The 20,514-nt window shown below is 39.5% G+C and overlaps 1 protein-coding gene across 2 annotated transcripts; it reads right to left on the bottom strand.

Annotated features, from left to right (window-relative positions):
* Positions 1–267: 267 nt before the first annotated feature.
* Positions 268–17,537, bottom strand: DHRS7 (dehydrogenase/reductase 7). Of its 2 annotated transcripts, XM_069465015.1 has the most exons (7): positions 17,156–17,537; positions 11,331–11,483; positions 9,558–9,664; positions 8,821–9,060; positions 6,440–6,565; positions 5,324–5,539; positions 268–1,826 (listed from the first exon to the last, which is right to left on the bottom strand). In XM_069465015.1, exons 1-7 carry the CDS (start codon positions 17,286–17,288, stop codon positions 1,779–1,781), a joined length of 1,023 nt encoding a protein of 340 aa, XP_069321116.1. In that variant the 5' UTR covers positions 17,289–17,537; the 3' UTR covers positions 268–1,778. The 2 variants fall into 2 exon arrangements, with proteins under 2 accessions (XP_069321116.1, XP_069321117.1); XM_069465016.1 differs by lacking the exon at positions 8,821–9,060.
* Between the last annotated feature and the right edge of the window lie 2,977 nt (positions 17,538–20,514).

A 20,514-nucleotide genomic window follows, 5' to 3' on the forward strand; every position in this document is an offset into this window, starting at 1 on the left:
ACAGCAACCTCAAACTCCTGGGCTCAAGCGATCCTCCTGCCTCAGCCTCCTGAGTAGCTGGGACTACAGGCATGTGCCACTATGCCCGGCTAATTTTTCTATATATATATTTTTAGTTGTCCATATAATTTCTTTCTATTTTTAGTAGAGACGGGGGTCTCGCTCTTGCTCAGGCTGGTCTCGAACTCCTGACCTTGAGCGATCCACCCGCCTCAGCCTCCCAGAGTGCTAGGATTACAGGCGTGAGCCACCGCGCCCGGCCTGGAATAAGATTTAAAAACTTAACATAATTGGCATATATAGAACATAATATCCAACAATTGAAAAATATACACTTTCCAAATGTACATGGAATATTTACTAAAATTGACAATAATCTGGGTCATAAGAACAGAGTATATTCTTTGGCCCTGTGCCATTCAGCTAGAAATCAATAATTAAAAAGTAGAAAATATTAAGTTCAGAAATTAACATTTTCAAATAACTCATAGATCAAATAATAAATTACAATGAACATTTTATATTTGAACTGAATAGTGAAAGTGCCACATCAAAACTTATGGCATACATTTAAAACCATGCTTAAAAGGAAATTTATAGTTTTTTTCTTTTTTTTTTAGAGACAGGGTCTTGCTGTCACCCAGGCCAAAGTGCTGTGGTGCGATCATACCTCACTGTAACCTCAAACTCCTAGGTTCAAGTGATCCTCCCACCTCACCCTCCTGAGTAGCTAGGACTATAGGCGCATGCTGCCACACCCAGCTAATTTTGTATGTGTGTGTGACCTTGGAAAAGTAACATCCAGTTGCTTTGGGCATCTCTTTCTTCATCTATAAAGGTAGATAATACCACCTATCTTAGTGGGTTGTTATGAAGAATAAATGAATTAACTAATACTAAGCACCCTAGTACAGCAAATGGCATATAACAGGTGTTTAATAAGTGACAGCTGCTGAGAGTCCTACCGAATACTGTCATTTGTACCTGTCAGCTCTAAGAGAGAGTAAGTACCTTGGAGGTAGGATCATTTCAAATACTTCTTTATATCTGCCCAGTACCCAGTGCTCTGCTTTGTGTGAAATATTTCCTACATTTATGTTGTTGTGGTTTGAATGTTTTTGTCTCCTCCAAAATTCATGTTGAAACTTAATCTCTAAAGCAACAGTATTAAGAGTTGTGTCCTTTAAGAGGTGATTGAGTCATGAATGGGATTAGGTGTCCTTACAAAGGGTTTAATGGAGGGAGTTCACCCCTCTTGCCCTTCTGTCCCATCCACCGTGTGAGGACACGGCCTTCCTCCCCTCTGGAGAATGCAGCAACCAGGCTCCACCTTGGAAGCAGAGATCAACCCTTACCAGATACCAATCCTGTTGGTGCCTTGATCTTGGAATTCCCACCTTCAAGAACCATCAGAAATAAATCTATATTGTTTACAAATTACCAAGTCTGTGATATTATGTTATAGCAGAACAAACAGACTAAGACATATATTAAATGGATTATTGTAATTCTTTGGTTAGATTTGTATTAACCTAAATTTTAAACATATATGCTAACGTATTTTAAAATGTTATTTTATCCAAGAATGTAGTATATGTTAATTCTTTTTTTGCAAGATGCATGGCGATCTTTTATTTATTTATTATGTGTGGAAAGTTGTATCTATTAAAAAGTGAAATCACAAATTAGTCTTCAGTTAGTCTTAGTACATAAGAAAATTGATGTTTTCAATGTTTTCCATTTCTCCCTCCTGTGACTTAAAAAATGTAGTTCTCCTTTCAGTCATGTTTTGCCTTCAACATTTTAAAAGAAAAGGAGTCTGAATCCTGTAAAAGAGTGACAGAAACATGAATCAGTACCTCCTATTTACCCCAGTTTTGACAATTAAATCCTTCTGTTTTGACGAGCTTTATCACTATGATTTGCTGTTAAGAATCCCAACAAAACTTGAGCAAATGCTTAAATTAGGATAAAAATCATAGGCAAAATTCTAGGTCTACTTGACAGTATCTCTAATGGGCTTAGCATCATTCCTCTAGTTGGCATAAATAGCATTGGTTAGCATCCACTTGTACCATTTCTTAAATACTGAATTCTGTATTATTACTTTCCTGGATTAGTATATCATACTTACACTGATTTGCCTTAATAAATACGAAGGATAGGTCAGAGTATATAGAATTGAAATATTTGGGAGATAACTCTAAAAGTACTTGCGAACTTTTAGTATGTTGTTTAAAAAATAAACCAAGGCAGTTTATAATCCCTATTGTCATGTTTCATTTGGGAAGACATGCATTTACTACTTCGAGAAATCTGCACTAAGACAATAATGATAACACAAAATTCAATGTAGCTATTGGTCCCTAAAAATGATAAAAATTCATAAAAACAAAGTTCCAGATATACTGTTCCTAGCCTGACGGATAGAAGCAAATTCAAGTATATCAACAAGTACAATTAGCTTGGGATAAGCTATATTGTCTCTTAACTTAGATGCTTATAAACATATGTCAATAAGGGAATGGATATATATAATAGAAAATAATAGGGGAGGGAGAAGTAAAAAGGCAGAAAGGAGGGAGTGGAGTCAAAAGTAGAAGGAACAATTTTTTAAAGTTTTTATGGTTTTGTGTAAAGAATGAGGTATTATGTCCCAAAAATGGTATTGGGAAATGAGAAGATGTGCAGTTTATTATAAAAAAAAAGGCACTAAAGCAGTAAGAACACATAATAAGCAATATTTTAAAGATGGTGATAGGAAGAAAAAGACCATGATTTTTTAGAAAAGGCTAGATGTAATCAAATGCTACATATTAAACAAAACAAAATAACCTACATATGGACGTTTCTGAAGAACTACTGCAATGGGACTGAAATTCTCTAGTCCCTGGTCCCTCTTTCCCCTCTGAAAAAATGAATTCTATAATGTATTTTTTCTCTGTCCTATCATCCAAATCATTGAGAATGTGAATTGGTACACACATTATGGAAAACAATATAGAAGTTCCTCAAAAAATTAAAAATAGAATTACCTTATGGTCCAGAAATTCCCCTTAGGGGGGTATATATTCAAAGGAAATAAAATAAGTATCTTGTAGACATATGTGCACTCTCACGTTCATTTCAGCATTATTCGCAATAGCCAAGATACACAAACAACCCAAGTGTCCATTGATGGATGAATGGATAATTACATATATATGTAACAGCTGTTTATATAAAAGTATATATAATATGTATACACACACATCATGGAATATTATTCAGCCATAAAAAGATGGACATGCTGCCATTTGTTGACAACAGGGTGAACCTGGAAGATATGCTAAGTGAAATAAGCAAGATACAGAAAGACAAATACTGTATGATTCCACTTATATGGAATCTAAAAAAAGTCAAACTCACAGAAACAGAGTAGAATGGTGGTTGCCAGGGGCTGGAAGATGGGAGAAATGGGGAGATGTTGGTCAAAGGGTACAAACTTTCAGTTATAAGATGAATAATTTACATTATTGTAACAAATTCTAGGGAGCTAACATATACCATGGTGATTATAGTTATTAATATTATATAGTTGAAATTTGATAAGAGTAGATTTTAAGTGTTCTCACCACTCAAAAAAACGTAAATATCTAAGGTGTTTGGTGTGTTAACTAACTTGATTACAGTAATCATTTTTAATTATATGTACATCAAATCATCACATTGTACACCTTAAATATATACAAATTTTATTTATGAATTATAAGAAAATCTTTGATCTTTACTATATATACTCTGAGTATCTTGCTACTATCTAACTCATGATGAAAAAGAGGAAAAAAGCACAACAGCTAATGCTCACAATATTCCAGGTTGTGTTTTAAGTGTTTTCCATATACTATACTCATGTAATCCTCATAACAATCCTATGGCTAGGTACTACCCTCATCATTAATCTCCATTTTATAGATAGCAGGATTGAGTGATTGAGAAGTAACTTGCTTAGGTCATGGGGCAAGTATGGGGTAGAGCTGGGGTTTGAACCCAAGCAACCTCACACCAGGCTCCATGCTCTTCTCCAGGACGCTGTGCTATGCTAGGAAGTGGACTTTTGCTCCCAACTCTTATCTATCACTGGGCACAAAGCCACTGTATCAGCTGTCCACCACATTTAAAACTCAGCTGTAATCTTTAATGACACTCTACCTTTAAAACCATCCCACACTACCAAGTCCCAACATTACCAAAACACTTTTAAGTGATTTGACCCATAACAAACCGGTCCGCATTACAACTTGGTAGCAAATGAAAAGCACGCTTCATGACTTTTCAAGCTCTGATGTTGTAGTGTATCATGAAACTGTTTGATAATAGTTTAACTCTCTTTAAGCATTTTGTTATGTTTTGTATTTTACTTTTTTCCCCCCTAATTCATTTTCACTGTCCTGCAAAAAATTGGAATAAAGTAAATGTCTAACAATTAGTGGATTACTTAAATATCGGCAAGTTATATAATGATACATATAGTATGATCCTGTTTTATAATTATAATTCCTTTTATATATAAATCCCTATTGACTGATTTCTAAAAAAAGGTAGTAACAAAGTATGAAAGACTTTAACAATAAAAACCATCCACAGCAATAAACTTTGCATAATCATAATCTATAATTTTTGGTTTAACTCATTACATTTCCTGTACTGTTTATACATTAACTTCTTGATGGTTACAATTTTCTCAGAATTAGTTAACATTCCCTCTAATTAGTATAAGAATGAGCACTAAGAGAATGAGTAATCAACGTATTTCCTTAGACATGGGCACAAGCACATCTTAAATGTGCAGAGTACTTCAGGAACGAAGTAAAAGCAACCAGTACTACACAGTGCGTGCATGCATTTGTTTAAGAGCACAATAAGTGCTTCGACAGGAAAGCAGAGGGGCTGAGGTGCACCTACTCCTGGGGAAAAGTGGGAGGAAAAGCCAGGTACCACTCCAAGCCTCCTGAGCTGAGAATGGTAGGATGGGGAGGAGTTGGTAGGGAGAAACAGTGGGAAAATAGCATTTTAACATGTACACTGTTCAAACAGGAAGTGTAGAAATAAAAATGGCAATCTTTGATTTGGTTTTACCTCACAGAAAACTTCTTTCTCTAAGACTAGTAATAATATATAGTAAACCAACAGATGATGCATGGGGACAGAATATTTCTTATTTTTGTATTTATATCATGAGATTGGTGGAGAGCTAGTAAGAAAGTTTTTTAAGCACTGGAAAATTCTGTACTTTCCTGCAAGATTGATATGTATTATTAAGAAATATATAAATTGGTCTTACCACACCACGCTTAAAGTTCTCAATCCTTTTCTTTCCTAACTTGCTGGTTATCCACCAGGCCCAGGTTGGCATGTATTGCCACAAATATGGCATTACCAGAAAGGGCTGATCTGCGATCCAGACTTCTTTCAAATCATTGGCCATGGTGATTAGCATCAGCCGCACACAACGACTGGTTGCCATCTTGTGGGACTGGTCTACATTATTGCCTAGGGACTAAGAAAATTTAAAAATTCAGTGAATGCTGAATATTTATCCAAGCTATTTCATAGAAATTTTAAACTGGAAAGGACCCAAAGACCATCTAGTTGAGTGGTTCCTTTAGTGGGGGCTCATGCCCCATAGCAGTCCCCATAGGTACTAATTGGGGTTAGTAAATTATTTCTAATATTAATATTTCAGAAAGCCTAACAGAAATCATACACTTACTAGATAAGACTGTGTATCCTAAAAGATGAAGTTTCTTTGCTTTTAATTAGAATTTCATCATCATTATGTGCTTAATTATGATTATATTATTACTTAGGTAATAAAAATTAAATCATTAAGACATGCATGTAGCAAATGGAATTCCATAAAACATGTAGCCCATGGGGAAGAAATGGAGAAAGAAGATAAGGAGTTTCTTTCTTGGTAGTGAAAAAAATCTGTTACATAATGGTGGTCACAAAATAGTGGACTACTTATAAGTGGTATCTTATTCCCAAATGTGCACTTATCACCAATTAGGTGTCCGGCAGATGTGGGGGGTGGGGGGACGGGATGGGTGTATACCTACATAATGAGTGCGATGCGCACTATCTGGGGAATGGACACACTTGAAGCTCTAAATGGGGGGGGGCCCATGGGCAATATACATAACCTAAACTTTTGTACCCCCATAATAAGCTGACATAAAAAAATAAATAAATAAAAAAGTGGTATCTTAGCAATTTTATTGGCCTTTATTAAAACTGGATGCAAAGCACTATCAGTGAAACTTAACAAGTTTCATAGTGCCACGAGTTAAGTTTTATGAATAATTCACACAAAAGCAATTCTAACACAAAAACCCTGATATAATATAGTGATATAACTAGTAAAGCATTCAAATTATTCCCAACTAGAAATTTTTACCTTTGTGACTTCTTCACTCAGGGCATTCTTCACAATATCTGATTGCACAGGTCCTGGGCAAATGTTAGAGACTACTATACCTGGGCATGTGTTGTCAAGTTCAGTTCGGAGGCCATTAAAAAAACCCTAATGGACCAAAATAAAGGAAAAAAAGCAAATAGAATTAAATACAGAGACATATCTCATGATTTACCAAAATATATTCTAAAATGCCTCAGTAAAGGACAAGTAGTGTAATTGTGCAAGCTTATTTTAACTGTATGGCTGGAGGAAATCTAGAACAGACATTCTCAGCTCTTCCCAGTACAAATGGTTCACCACCTTTGGTAGTGGTGGCTCTTGCCATCAATGATTTCTATGGTAGGCACACACTAAATAGGTGGAGAAACCATCCCCAAAGATTCTGATACACCGTCCCACCCTCCTCCTACCAGTCTTCATCTCCCCATTCCAAAAGGGGTGCACGTTCTCCACTGAGAATCACTGAAATTGGGTTTCTCTTTATTCCCCAAAGTGGTCAAAAGTGCCAGTGTTAGGAGCAAAGGGAAGCAAGAGATTAGTACTTCATGGAAACTATCATAGAGAAAGAATTCAACTTTTTCCATTTATACTGTTATTTTAACATAATGAATTAGTTTCAGCAAACACCTTTTTTGGGTAATAAGAGAGTAGGTGACTAATTAAAAATGTAATACAACTGCTGTTGTAAAACAAACTAGACCCTCTAGACTTAAAGATACTGCCATTTCTAAAGCAATGGGGAATAAACAAAAATCTACTTCCCCTAAATCTTCTTTTCCTAAATTAGGAAATGTTTCAAGACTATGTTGTTATAAGGCTGGGTTATCATAGAGCCTTAGCAGCTAACCCACAGCACATTTGTATATGATCTGACAATATTAAACTGTCACCAGCCCTTAAATGCTGACCTAACAGACACAGGGCCTATGAGGGTTCATGCTCAGAGACTGACACAGTGCAGAAATGGACTCAAGAAAATGCTTGCTTGATACATGAAAGGAAAACTCCCATACCTTTAACCTTCTGCCCCTCTATAGCAAAAGAGGAGAGAGGACACCAGGCAAGCCAATACATCAGACACTAAAACCTCTCCTTGTTTGAAATCACATCTAACTTTTCAATGATAAACAAGTTTGCTGTGTAGCTTGCTGGGAATCTAAGAAGGAAATGTGCTGTTCAAAAAGAGCTTCCTGGTCTCCAGTTTAACTACTAGTACAAGTAAATAGAGTCTCAATCTGCCACATTCTATCAGAGGATCAAATACAGAAATAAAATAGTGATTCTTGGAGAGCAGGCCAGACAGCTCATCTGTGTTTTATCGAAACCATCCTGCAGGTCTTATGAGATTCTTGGCATCAAACAGATGGGGTGGCCGCCCTCCCTCCTCTGCCTGCCTGCAGCTTGCCCAACTGCTCTCCAGGAGGTCCCTGATAGCCCCCTTCTAAGTACAAGGAGATCATCAGTGTTTAACAGTCCACTGTATCACTCTCTGCAACTGTGTGCTCTTCACAGCAGCAAGAGGATGTCCTAAAGAACCAAAGCTTCAAATTTTCATGAAACTATCATCACCATGCAGCTACTGCGTCTCATCATTTCAACAGTGAAACATTCTACTTTAACTTTCAACACCATTAAATATAAATTCTGTGCCTCCTTTAACCATTCTCTTCCTATTGGCTTTATGATTTCTTCATATCCATGCTTAAGCCAACATTACAAATTCATTCATTTCTAATATTTATACCTCATAAGATATGCAGCCCAAATCAAGCTTTTCTCCTAGCCTCTGCCTTGACTAGACTTTCTTCTTCCAGTGAAACCAGAGTGAATAGTCAAGGCTAGTCTCAGGAGGGATATGAGAGGACTAATCACCCAGTGGGCAAGACCTGTTTCTGACATGCATATATAATTAGACCAAGTTAAATAAACAACAAGACAAGGAGGAAGGAAAAAAATAGGGAGAAAAAGTACGTCCTTAAGTGCATGTAGAAGGCAGGAGGAACAGCCCCCCAATTTGCCATGAAGATGTGGTGGGAGTAAGGATAAGCTAAATGGTGACATGTTGACTAGACGATAAATACACTCCTTGAGAGCAGAGAATGTATCTTACCATCTTTACATCCCCAAGATCTGTTGCAGTGCCTGTGCTCAATGCACATTTGTTGAATAAGTTAGAAGCATGTGTGGCTCAAGTCTTTTTTAGCATCTACTGGGACATCCTCTACCAGAGGTCTCTGTGGGTCTCTCTTTTTGTCTCCCCACATCGCTGCCCAGTTCCAGTGGCCTCACACGGTGACGGCCATATCCCTCATACACACACTTAGGTCAGTCCTCTCAGAGTTGAGTTCAAGCAACCTTACCTGAAGAGCATGCTTGCTGGCAGAATATCCAATGGAAAGGGGTGCAGATAGGATACCCATGAAGCTATTCACAGTAACAATCTTTCCTTGCTTCCTCTCGATCATGTGAGGCAGAACACACTTTGTCAAGGACACTGTTCCTAAGTAGTTCACCTCTATTAGTTCCTTGTAGACGTCCATGCTGGTATCCACACACAAAGAACGCTGGCTTCTTCCACCATTGTTGACCAGAATGTTAATCTAGTTAAATAAAATCAGAAAAGGGACACCTTGGGGATGTCCTGGATTGACAGATCCAGGACCTTTGTGGATGGATTGATAGAATTCGTAAGGATAGCTGGTTCTACTGTTAACTAGAAGAATCAACAGACAATGGTAGATTTCCAGAAGTCAGAAATTAAAATGATATAATAAAATAAAAACCAGAATTCACCTATGGAATTGAATTTCCATTTTAGGTGACTTTCTGTGGAAGATAATAATTGTCATAAAAACAAAAGCAATGGTGAATTTTTAGCTTCTGTTTTTCCACACAGAGGAATCAGTGCTTGTTAAGGAATGAAAAGTAACAATTACATAAAGCCAAAGACTCAGATATTAAGAGGCCCAATTCATGGCACTGATCTCACTGCCTGGGCCCCGTTTGCCTAAAACCCCTTCAATGATAGCACCACAGAGGGGAATCTCTTTTGCAGTTACTTCAAAACAAGACTGTATCAACACAAAATGCTACTTACTCTCCCAAACTCCTGGAGAACAGTTTTGGTAGCCGCTTCATGGGAACTTCTGTCAGTCAGGTCAAGGGGCAAAACAAGTATATCTTTTTCTTTTAAATTGCCATTCTCTAAATAAAGACAAAAATTAGCGTGGAAGTCATGCCATAGGTCAACCAAGCTCTTAGATACTCCCCTTGAAACCCACCCTACCTCAGGAGTCGGCAATGAATTCATTTCTGGGTGGCCCTGTGCAAGTTCCTCCCAGTGATCAGGAGGACTAGGGGGAATATGGCAACATCTTATGAGACAGAAAGCTGGCTGGCTTCACAGGAAGGGGAATGGCACACTTCGCTTGAGTAGACACAGTCTAACTTTAGAACAGACTCTGGCAGAAATCAAGATTATACCATAAGCTTAAAAAAAAAAAAAAACCGCAAAAGTTGTAGAGCAATATTTTTTAAGTACAGAGGTGCCTTTGTTTTGTGTTATTGCTCACAAAGTGTTGTTGCTCTTCTACACACACTTAAAACACAACAATTTGCACTTAAAAGCAGGAAGAAGCTCAGAGTACTATAGTCAAATGTCATATAGAAACTTCTCTCTAGAGGCTAAGGATTCCAGAAGGTAAACAAGAAAAAGACACACTCCTGAAACTCCCAACCAAGAAACATGTTGAGATGTAATGAGGACTTTGTGTTCATCAAAAGAACTAAAACTAATTTTCCTGGACTCTAACCTTGAAACTCAAGTAATGCCAGTAACAAAAACAAGCAAATATAGAAAACATTAGAGGTATAAAGGCTTCATGAGCAAAAGAGTTCATTGTGAAACATCAACCATATTAAAAGAAAGGTCAAAGGTTGCACCAATGATCTGAAAGGCAAAAGGAAAGCAATCAGCCTCACGCCAGGTAACAAATGCTGACATGGTTCATCTACTCTGTCAGTGCAGGACTTGCAAGTCACAGCAGTAGGGGAACAACTACCATAAGAAGTGACCCAGTACAAAAACGCAAGAGGCCCTTGAAAGCAACACCAGGAAGAGGCCTTGTGGCCCGGCTGAGTGCTGCTGTGCAACTCACTCTCATTTCTGGGTGGTTAGCTCAATCAGTGAAAGAAAAATTTTTAAAAATGACAGGTAGAAACATGACTCCCCATAAACGGTCCTTTGGGAAACTCAAAATTATCTCAGGTTAAGTACTAAATGTCCCATGAGAAATAATAATTTTATTACTGGAGGCTGCTTTCAGTGTGAACATTACACAAAAACTCAAAAATATGAACACTGTTGCCCTTTATATGAATATGAAAGATATTATCTCAAGTTGCATTTTTTAAACTTATTTCCATTCCTGTTCTTTTATCCTATGTAACAAAAATCTTATTCCATCCCATTTGACTTTAATATCTGACATTTTAGCAAAATGAGTAAGGATCCTTCCTAATTAAAATTCTAAGGTTAGACACAAAATGTTCTTTCTCTAAGACAAAAATAAGTCAGCTGGTCACTAGAAACCACCTGTATATGACAGAATTGGTGTTGACTCCCTCATCCCAAGAGTCAATGCAAGAAATGAGTGTAAAGGTGGCAGAAAAGGAGAAGAAAAAGGCAAGGGCAGCTAATTAATAGAAGACGGGAAGAGGAGGGTCTCAGGCAAAGCACTTGGAACATCTGGAACCAGGGTGCACTCCCCAGGAAAACTGCACTCTTCTCTCTAAATGTTCCAAAATTGTATTCGAGTTTGGAATCTGATTCATTCCTAGGAAGCACCACTGCTGTTTGGGATTTGCTTACCTAGGCATCTTCTTTTCACCCTTTCCAGCTCAGGCACTCTTCGGGCAGACAGTACCAGAGAAACTCCTAGTTTAGACAACTGGAAAGCCAGCTCCTCTCCAATTCCACTTGAGGCTCCAGTCACCCACACCACCATATCCGTCAGTTCCCATTCTGTGGAGGAAGGAGTAGGAATAGCAGGGAAAAAATAGGCTGTGATTACATTAAATCAAAGATTAGCTAAATTAGGCTAAATCAAAAGATTAGCAAAAAATAAAAAGCTTTAAACCACATCACTAAATATGAAGACATAATGTGAGGAACTTAAAATTTTAAATATCCTAAGGAAACATCTCCTTAATTTTTTTTTTTTTAAAATATGAATACAAACCATATAAGTAACAATTATTATCACTGTATTTTTGTATTCTTGAAACCTGGTGAGTTTTCTAGACTTTATTTTAAAGGCTAAGATTATAACTCCATGGTTTCACACCAGGGCTCTATTTATCTATGTATTTGATAAAGAAAAGTAAGGCTAAATGAATTGAAAGTCATTGTCCAGACTCACTTTCCTTTTCCATAAAATGAAGGATTCAGATTAGATGACTGCTAAAGGTCCCATCCAGTTTTCAATTTTTTTTTTTTTAGACAGGGTCTCACTCTGTTGCTGAGCAAGAGTACAGTGGCATCATCATAGCTCACGGCAACTTCAAACTCCTGGGCTCAAGCGATCCTCCAGCCTCAGCCTCCCAAGTATCTGGGACTACAGGTGTGTGCCAACACACTGGGCTAATTTTTCTATTTTTTATAAAGAGAGGGTCTTGCTCTTCCTCAGGCTGGTCTCCAACTTCTCACCTCAAGCAATCCTCCCACCCTGCACAGCATGAGCCACTGTGCCCAGCCAGGACTTTAAAAGTGATATTTTCCCCATTTGCCAATCATATCTACCGCTTAACAGCTAAAGGTCATTTTATAAAAGTGCTTCCCAACTGCCCGAGCTTTCATCATCTCTTAGGACAATCTAGTAATTTACACAGAGGAAATTGCTGTGCTCTGCTTGTCCAGTTATGTTCCTGTTAAACACTATAAAAATGTAATGGTACTAAAGCAATGACAAGTGGCTCCTTCTACTTTTGTCCAATGAAAAATTTATTTGCATTCCAGGAGATGATATTCAGTCTATCTGAATCCATAAAGACACTGTTGTGCAAGGTTCCTATGTGCCATATTTATAAAAATACACGTTATTTATCAAAAATAACTATCACTTTATATCACATTTCTGATTTTAGATCAGAAAAAAGTTACAATCAGGAAATGATTACACTGTTTTAGTTAAACAGTTCTAAATCCTAACCGTGGTATTACCATTACCAGCTTTGGAGACTGTCAGGGCTTCAGACACTCCCGTGTCAGAACTCAGTGCCCTAATTTTCCAGAACTGGAAATGCGATAATAAAACATCCCACATAGGATTGTTGAGAGAAATGAGTTAACAACATGGAAAGCACTCAGAGAAGTATCTGGCATAGACTCAGTGCTTAATAAACATCAACTATAATTATTTCTAAAATTCTTTGACAGATGGACTTTATAGCAGCAAAACATAGAATATTCACTTAATGATATGTGTGTTCTGATTTCTCCAGCCAGGGCAATGGGCTTAACTTTTTTTCATTACTTTTTATGTGCTTAACACATTATCTATTAAATCGCTCACAAAAACCTTATGAAATACGCATTATTATCTGGTTCACAGAAAAGGAAACAGGTTTACAGAGATTAGTTTAGCCCCAGCACTTGTAGTTCCAGCTACTCAAGAGGCTGAAGCAGGAGGATAGCTTAAGCCCAGGAGTTCAAGGCCAGCCTGGGCAAGATAGCAAGACCCCTGTCCTTAGAGAAAAAAAAAACACACACACAATCACCCTCACTAGACTGTAAATTCCATTAAGGCTGCCACCCTGTCTACCTTGTCCTTTTTCTGGCCGCAGTGTCTAGCACAGAGACTGGAATACAGAAAAGCCTCCATGAATGACTATTGAATGAACACCTCAGAACCCTGGCAGAGCTGGGATACAAGGGGGGGTATATCTAGCTCCAAAGCCCACACTGTCCACTATCCTTTGGTGCATATTTAAATATGATCAATATTTTAAAGCCCAACTGTTTCTTAGACTTTCAAAAAAATACAACTTGTCTTCAGGGAAAAGGTTCCCTGTAAATCTCTCAACTAAGGATAAAAACATCCCCAATATTATGTCTGGGCTATAATGCTTTCCTGTCATATAATGTACTTTTATGGAATGGCACAATTAGGCAACCTTCCTATGGACATTATCAGGAACAACAGAAGGTATATTCAGATAATTATTTATTCATTCTTTGACTACTCATTATCCCAAAGTTCTGCAATATTCTGACGCTAGGGTGAATATTGTTTGTTTTGGAACCACAGCCTGGATGCTAACAAAGATTTCTCTATTTTTATACCAATAAGCAAATACTATGTAAAACCAACAATGAAAACCTTAGTATAACTACAGTTCTGGCACCATTCTTCCCACCATGGAGAAGAAAACTTTGTTAGTTAGCACCAATGTTTGTTTCCCAGTTCCACAGAATCTGGCATATATAATGCCCTCCTTTAAACAGCCTCTGAAAGCAGTCTTACAGTTGCAAAGAAACTGATAGTTCAACCTCCACCCCTGTTTGAGAATTCTCCCCTCAAGCCACTGACTAGTCTCTACTTAATTCTCTCACAGAAAGAGGAAGCTAGTTATCTGGAAACTCCTGCTCCTTTTTTGGACAAGTCTAATCATGTAAGGGTTCTTGCTTATACTGATGTGATATTGAATTCTACCTTTGAATTCTACCAAGGGGCAGCAGTGGGCAGCAGTTCTGCCTTCCCAAACCTTTCACATGACAATCCCCCACAGCTGTTAGGGAAGACAGCCCTTATGTCCTAAGTCCTCTCATCTCTTGCTTCTCTAAAGCTAAATAAACCCGTACAATTTCTGCTACCTTCCCTCAAATGACATGGCATCAGGTTTCCTGGCTCTTCTGCACCAGCTCTAATTGGCCAATGTTCCCACTGAAAGGAGCTGGCCAGGGAAGGACACAGGATTCAGCAGAGTCTGGACAGTGCAGAGCAGGGTGAGATGATGTAATCACTTCCCTTGGCCCCTGCAAGGTAGGCCTGTGAGGGCCAGGGCTGTCCTGGGCTCAGTCACTGCTGGGTCCCCAGAGGCCAGCACATACAAGCGGGTATTCAGGGGACAACTGCTGTTTGCAGTTGTTGCTTCAGACACTAAACATCTACAGATGCAGCCCGGGCTTGCATAATCTTTTCTGGCAGCCACTTCACAGCTGACTCATATGGAGGTTACTATCAACTATAACCTGAGTTTCATTCACATGTGCTGCTGTTGAAATTTTCCTACTCTAGACTTATGCAATGGATTTTTCTGGGCCATTTTAATATCTAAAATTAGTCACCCTTAAATTTCATGATGTAAGATCTATGCTTGGAAATGCAGAGAATGTCCCTAGAAGATTCAGAAGAGGCAGGAAGCAGTGGTTGCCTCCAGAGAGTCATACTTGTCCTGGGGGACAAGGGTAGGAGACAGCCTTACTTTTTACTGTGTTTCATTCTGTATTTTTAAAGTTTGCATTACATAAGGATGTTGTCTATATTTTAAAATGACAAGAAATAATAAACCTACAGAGATGTGAAGGAGGATACTTTTTTTTTCTTTTTTCATCTTGACAGAGTTTGCCCATCTTTCTAGCCTAAACTGTTTTGGCAATCTGAGTCTGTTTCCAAGTTCATCTTTTTTTCTTTATCATTCCCCACCCCCACCAGGAGTCTTTTTAAACATTTTGTTTTCCTAAAATTCCCCCATGAAATTTTAATTCCACAGGTATACTGTATATCCATTTACATACTGCACACATATCTATCTTTGCTTTATACATAAAGAGTTCTATAAAGCTTACTCCTTAGTTAATGCCGGTATAAGAATGACTAAATTTAAGTTAAAATTAAATTAAAATCTAAAAGCTATTATCATCTAACTTTATAACTATTTGCTGAATAACTTAATGTAACTTCAACAGTAATGCATCAAATTATATATGCAAATTTGCAATCATATAACTACATAATAGCAATGTAATTAAATTTAAAATCTTTCAAACTGAATTTTCCAACAAAAGTAAAACAATTGAAAAAATTAAATGAATATCTTAAAATTATTTTTTAGTGATCTAAACTTTTAACTTTTGCTTGATATGAGAAAATAAGTTTTAACTTACTGGGTTAGAGATATTCATTTAGATATTGTCAACATTTTTCCTTTTTAGCTCTTGACATAATTGGATGGGTTGAATAACTTTAGAATTAAGTAATAATTTACAAACTATTTTTATTTAATCCTCCAAGTCCAAGTTAACACAAAAAGCACTGAGGATCAAACACAAACAACATCTACAAGGCAACCAATACGCATGGGCATTCCACCTGTTGAGATGGAGAAATCCATCCGGAGAAAGTCCTATGGTTAATAAAGTTGCATGGTATTTGGGATTCCTACTTAAAACAGAAAGGAGAAAGTCCACCTGTCACAGTCTTCTACTTGCCAGTTTTGTAGTGCTAATGTTGCATATATGGTCATGTATTTTCCATGAACTCAGTGTCACTGCTGCACATGTTATACCCAAGAAGAAACAGAAATGAAATCCTATAGAGTAAGATTTTGTCTAGTAGGATTGAGTTTTGGAAGGGGCACATACACTACACTATTGGATTTTTTTTTTTTTTTCAGTCCTCCAGTACCAATTTTCACCTCTTTGAGATGCATATCACCACCAGCCCTCACCCTCCCACCCTCACCCTGCCCACCTTAGGAAACATGGTTATCTTCTGAGCTACTACCTGTGACTTCCAAGCAAACCTCACCATATGCTTTGAGTATTTTCATACTGGAAACTTGGCCCAGGGAAACCCCACTTACCCCAGTTCTTAAAGATCCAAAGTATAGGTTTGGGCACATCACTTAGTTTCTCTGAGCATCAGAGAAACTATCTGGAAAATAAGACTAATAATACCTACTTTGTAAGAGTTGTTATAAAGGTTAGAGATTATCTATATAGAGTACCAAGCACACAGCCTACCTAGCAGATAGAATGTTTAGGAAACAAACATATATTATATGATCATCAAATATGAAGCAAAGCACAGATAAATGTGGGATAGGCAGAATGACCTTTAGTATACCAATAATGATCTTGCTCCAGGCAAAATGCCAATTCAGTTCTCTCTAGTGTTACACTTTCATACCAACGAGTAGGTAGGGGGGTGACTCCGTATATCTCGGATTTTATTTCAAAACTCCAGGAGAGTGAGAAGTGGAGGATAAAACAATTTCAGGAAGTAGAAAGACCTAGCCTGCAGTCCTTACAAAGGAGGTTCCCTTACAAACGCAGGGAGACGCTGTTTTCTCAAAGTAGCATCCTCTGACCCTACACCAGAATCCTGGTTAAGAAGTCTGAGTCTCGAGGGCGTCCTGCCCATTCCAGCGCTCTCTTATAGTTTGGTAACCCCTGGAGAGGCACGCCTATGCCATCTTCGACCAGGACACAAGAAAAACGCAGAGAATAGCTTCCTTAGCCCCGGCCTCTTCCTCCCCGACCCTTGGCCCCTGGAAAGGCACAGCCTCGCCGCCGGGAAGCTCCACCAAAGCAGCAGGGACCCGGGACGACCGCGGAGCCAGCGGAGATCAGGACGCGCCTCGGCCGCTCCGAGCCCGGCCTCCAACTCGGGAGGGGCCGCGGCGGGTCCTCACCTGGGCGTCGCCCCTGCCACTCGGCCCACAGCAGCGTCAGGTCGCCGTCAGCCCTCAGGAAGCGCAGCAGCTGCACCACCAGCAGGAGCGGCGCGCACAGCGCCAGCAGCCAAAGCACCAGCTCCCAGCTCATCGCGGCCACGCGCGTCCCGCTCCGCGAGGGCCAGACTGCCCGCGCCGCAGGCCTGAAGGGCCCCAGCACCGCCTGCTGCGGGCCCGCCCCGAACAGCGCCGCCTGGACTCCGCCCAGAGAGCAGGCGGAAAGGAGGAGCTGCCCGGGCTCGCCCAGATCCGCGCCAGCTCCTAGGGCGATCGCCACAGGCCCAGTCCGGGGCTCCCACGCCCTGGGGCACCAAACCAGGCTTGGGTTTGGGCAGCACAAGCTGCCCCTGTTTCTCTTGCCTGTGCGCCTAATAAAGGGTTGCAATAGGAACAAAAGTCATGAATGACTTAATTACTTGGAGATACTACTGTTGATACAAGAGTCACAGGACTTCTAATGCCAAGAACTATTCTGTAACAGTTGTTTTGAGAGCAAATAGTTTTTCAGGGCTCTGGTTCCATCTACGTGAAGAACACTATCATTTAAAATTTGAACTTGCCGTCTTCCTCCACTTCATCTTTCCCCTCTTTCTCATCTTTTTTTTCTTTTAAAACTAGGTGAACAAACCATTAGATTGAATGTTTTCGCCCACCGAATTAACCAAGTCGCTGAGTTGGGTTGGCCTTGCCTCAATTAAACTTTGTAAAGTACGTTGCAAATGACTCTTGACCTTTGAAGGTCCAGAAAATGCTAATTCGGACTGGATTGTTGGCCAGGCCTATCTAAGGCTAGGAGAGCAGGCTAGGGAACTGCACCCATGGGGATGGAATGATAAGGAAAACCCTCATGTATTACTTGGCACAGCAGCCAGCTGAGACCCCCACCCCTCACAGAAGACCTGCATCAGCATAATAGTAACCTATTACCCGGTGCTTCAACTACCCTATTACCTGGAGCATCAGCATAACACTAACCTATCACCTGGTGCTTCAACTACCCTATTACCTGATGTGTCAACATAGTACTAACCTATTACCTGACATATCAACTAACCTATTACCTGGAGGGCATTAGCCACCTGAGACCCCACCCCTCAGAGCACCCCAACTTAATAAAAGTCGGAAAAATCGGGTAGACAGGGTTTACAATTTGGTGGCGAGATCCCTCTGAGCCCTCAGGGAAATAAATCTTGAATCTCAGACTCTCCCTGTGCCACTCGGGACCACCCGCTGTAACACTTGCTACAACAGGAGTCCAGCGCTGTGCCCTCTGCTACCCTGTAGAAGTTATTTCCTTACCTGTACCCACAAAGAATATCTAGGAAGGTTTAAGTGAGAAAAAACCTGTGAAGGGCACAGTGCCGCGTCCACAGTAATTGTATTCTCTCTTTTGTAATTATTAGTATTAATTATATTGATGAATTATTTATTCTTTCCGTTGTAATTATCGTTTCTTGGCCCTCAACCTGCAAGGCAGAGACTCTGTTTATTAATTTCTATATTCTGCACCGATTGAGTTCCCCTTGCACGTGAAAGCAGTAAAAAAATGTTTACACTGTGATGAATCAGAAATTGTTGTGATGTGGTTCCAGGTTTGCCCAGGAAGATGTGAGCTAGCTCAACTTTGACCTCGCCTGGTTGCTTACCCCAGTTACAACTTGGAATAATACTGCTCAAGAGTTGTTCGCATTGGCTTGTCGCCTTTACAATGTGGGTTTTATTTTCCAATGATAAATGATTTTTATAATGCAGCACTTAAAAAACACCATACTGAGTTTCACAGAGAACAAACACTAATAAAAAGTTTCCTCTGAGCCTATTTCCCCTTCTGTAAAATGAAAGGGTTAAGTTAGATTTATTTAGTGTCCCAAGCCAGACCACAGGTGGATAAACTAGATTCTCCAGCACAGAGTCCAGCTGTGGGGAGGGTGGGAGCAGAACAGAGTTGCAAATGGCAATTATGAGAGCGGGGGATGGAACAGTGGGCTCAGGGCTACAAAAAACTGACCAGAAAAGAATATGAGCTCCCCTCTGTTCAGCCCTAGAGATTAAGAGGTCTCTGTGAGTTCTGAATGTTGAAGTCTCAAAAATGTGTATTTTAATCTGATGATTTGGGCCAGTGTGAATGTCTTATTCATTCCAGTGTATGTACTTATTCTAAACGTATGTACAAAATTAAATATCCTATTTATCAATTTACTAAACTGTAAATGATTAATTTTATACATCAGCTTGACTAGACCATGGTACCCAGTTTTTAGTCAAACATCACATTGTTGTGAAAGTAATTTTTAGATGTGATTAAATTTTTTTTTTTTTTTTTTTTTTCAGACAGAATCTCACTCTGTCACCTGGGCTAGAGAGTGCCATGGCGTCAGTTTTGCTCACAGCAACCTCAAACTCCTGGGGTCAAGCAATCCTTCTGCTTCAGCCCCCCAAGTAGCTGCAACTACAGGCATGCGCCACCATGTCCGGCTAATTTTTTCTATATATTTTTCAGTTGTCCAGCTAATTTCTTTTTTTTTTTTTTTCAGTAGAGATGGGATCTCATTCTTCTCAGTCTGGTCTCAAACTGCTGAGTCAAATGATCCGCCCACCTCGGCCTCCCAGAGTGCTAGGATCAGAGGTCTGAGCCACTGTGCCCAGCCTAGCTCCTAGGATTTTAACCATTTAAATATAAAATACTGCCGGGCATGGTGGCTCACGCCTGTAATCCTAGCACTCTGGGAGGCCGAGGTGGGCGGATCCTTTGAGCTCAGGAGTTCGAGACCAGCCTGAGCAAGAGAGAGACCCCATCTCTACTAAAAAATAGAAAGAAATTATATGGACAGCTAAAAATATATATAGAAAAAATTAGCCGGGCATGGTGGTGCATGCCTGTAGTCCCAACTACTTGGGAGGCTGAGACAGGAGGATCCCTTGAGCTCAGGAGTTTGAGGTTGCTGTGAGCTAGGCTGACGCCACGGCACTCACTCTAGCCTGGGCAACAAAGTGAGACTCTGTCTCAAAAAAAAAAAAAAAAAAGTAAATATAAAATACCACTAATTAAAAAAACTGATTCAAATATAAGCTACATTATTATGCTACATTATTTCCTCTCTGACCAGAGAAACTATCAACGGCCCAGAGACAAGGAGAGAGAAGAATCACTCTCACTGAGTCCCTCTTCTCCACTCCCATTTGGAGAGAGCATCAGCTGCTCCCTCTCCTCAAGTCTCAGAACCTTTTCATGAGGTTGAGACAGTGCTAAAGAGTGTGGCTATCACTCAAGACTCTGCAAGCCAAGGCAATGGTCCCTCCATTGGGACACAGTCCTT

The sequence above is a fragment of the Eulemur rufifrons genome, chromosome 2 (genome assembly GCF_041146395.1).
Source record: "Eulemur rufifrons isolate Redbay chromosome 2, OSU_ERuf_1, whole genome shotgun sequence".
Lineage (NCBI taxonomy): Eukaryota > Metazoa > Chordata > Mammalia > Primates > Lemuridae > Eulemur > Eulemur rufifrons.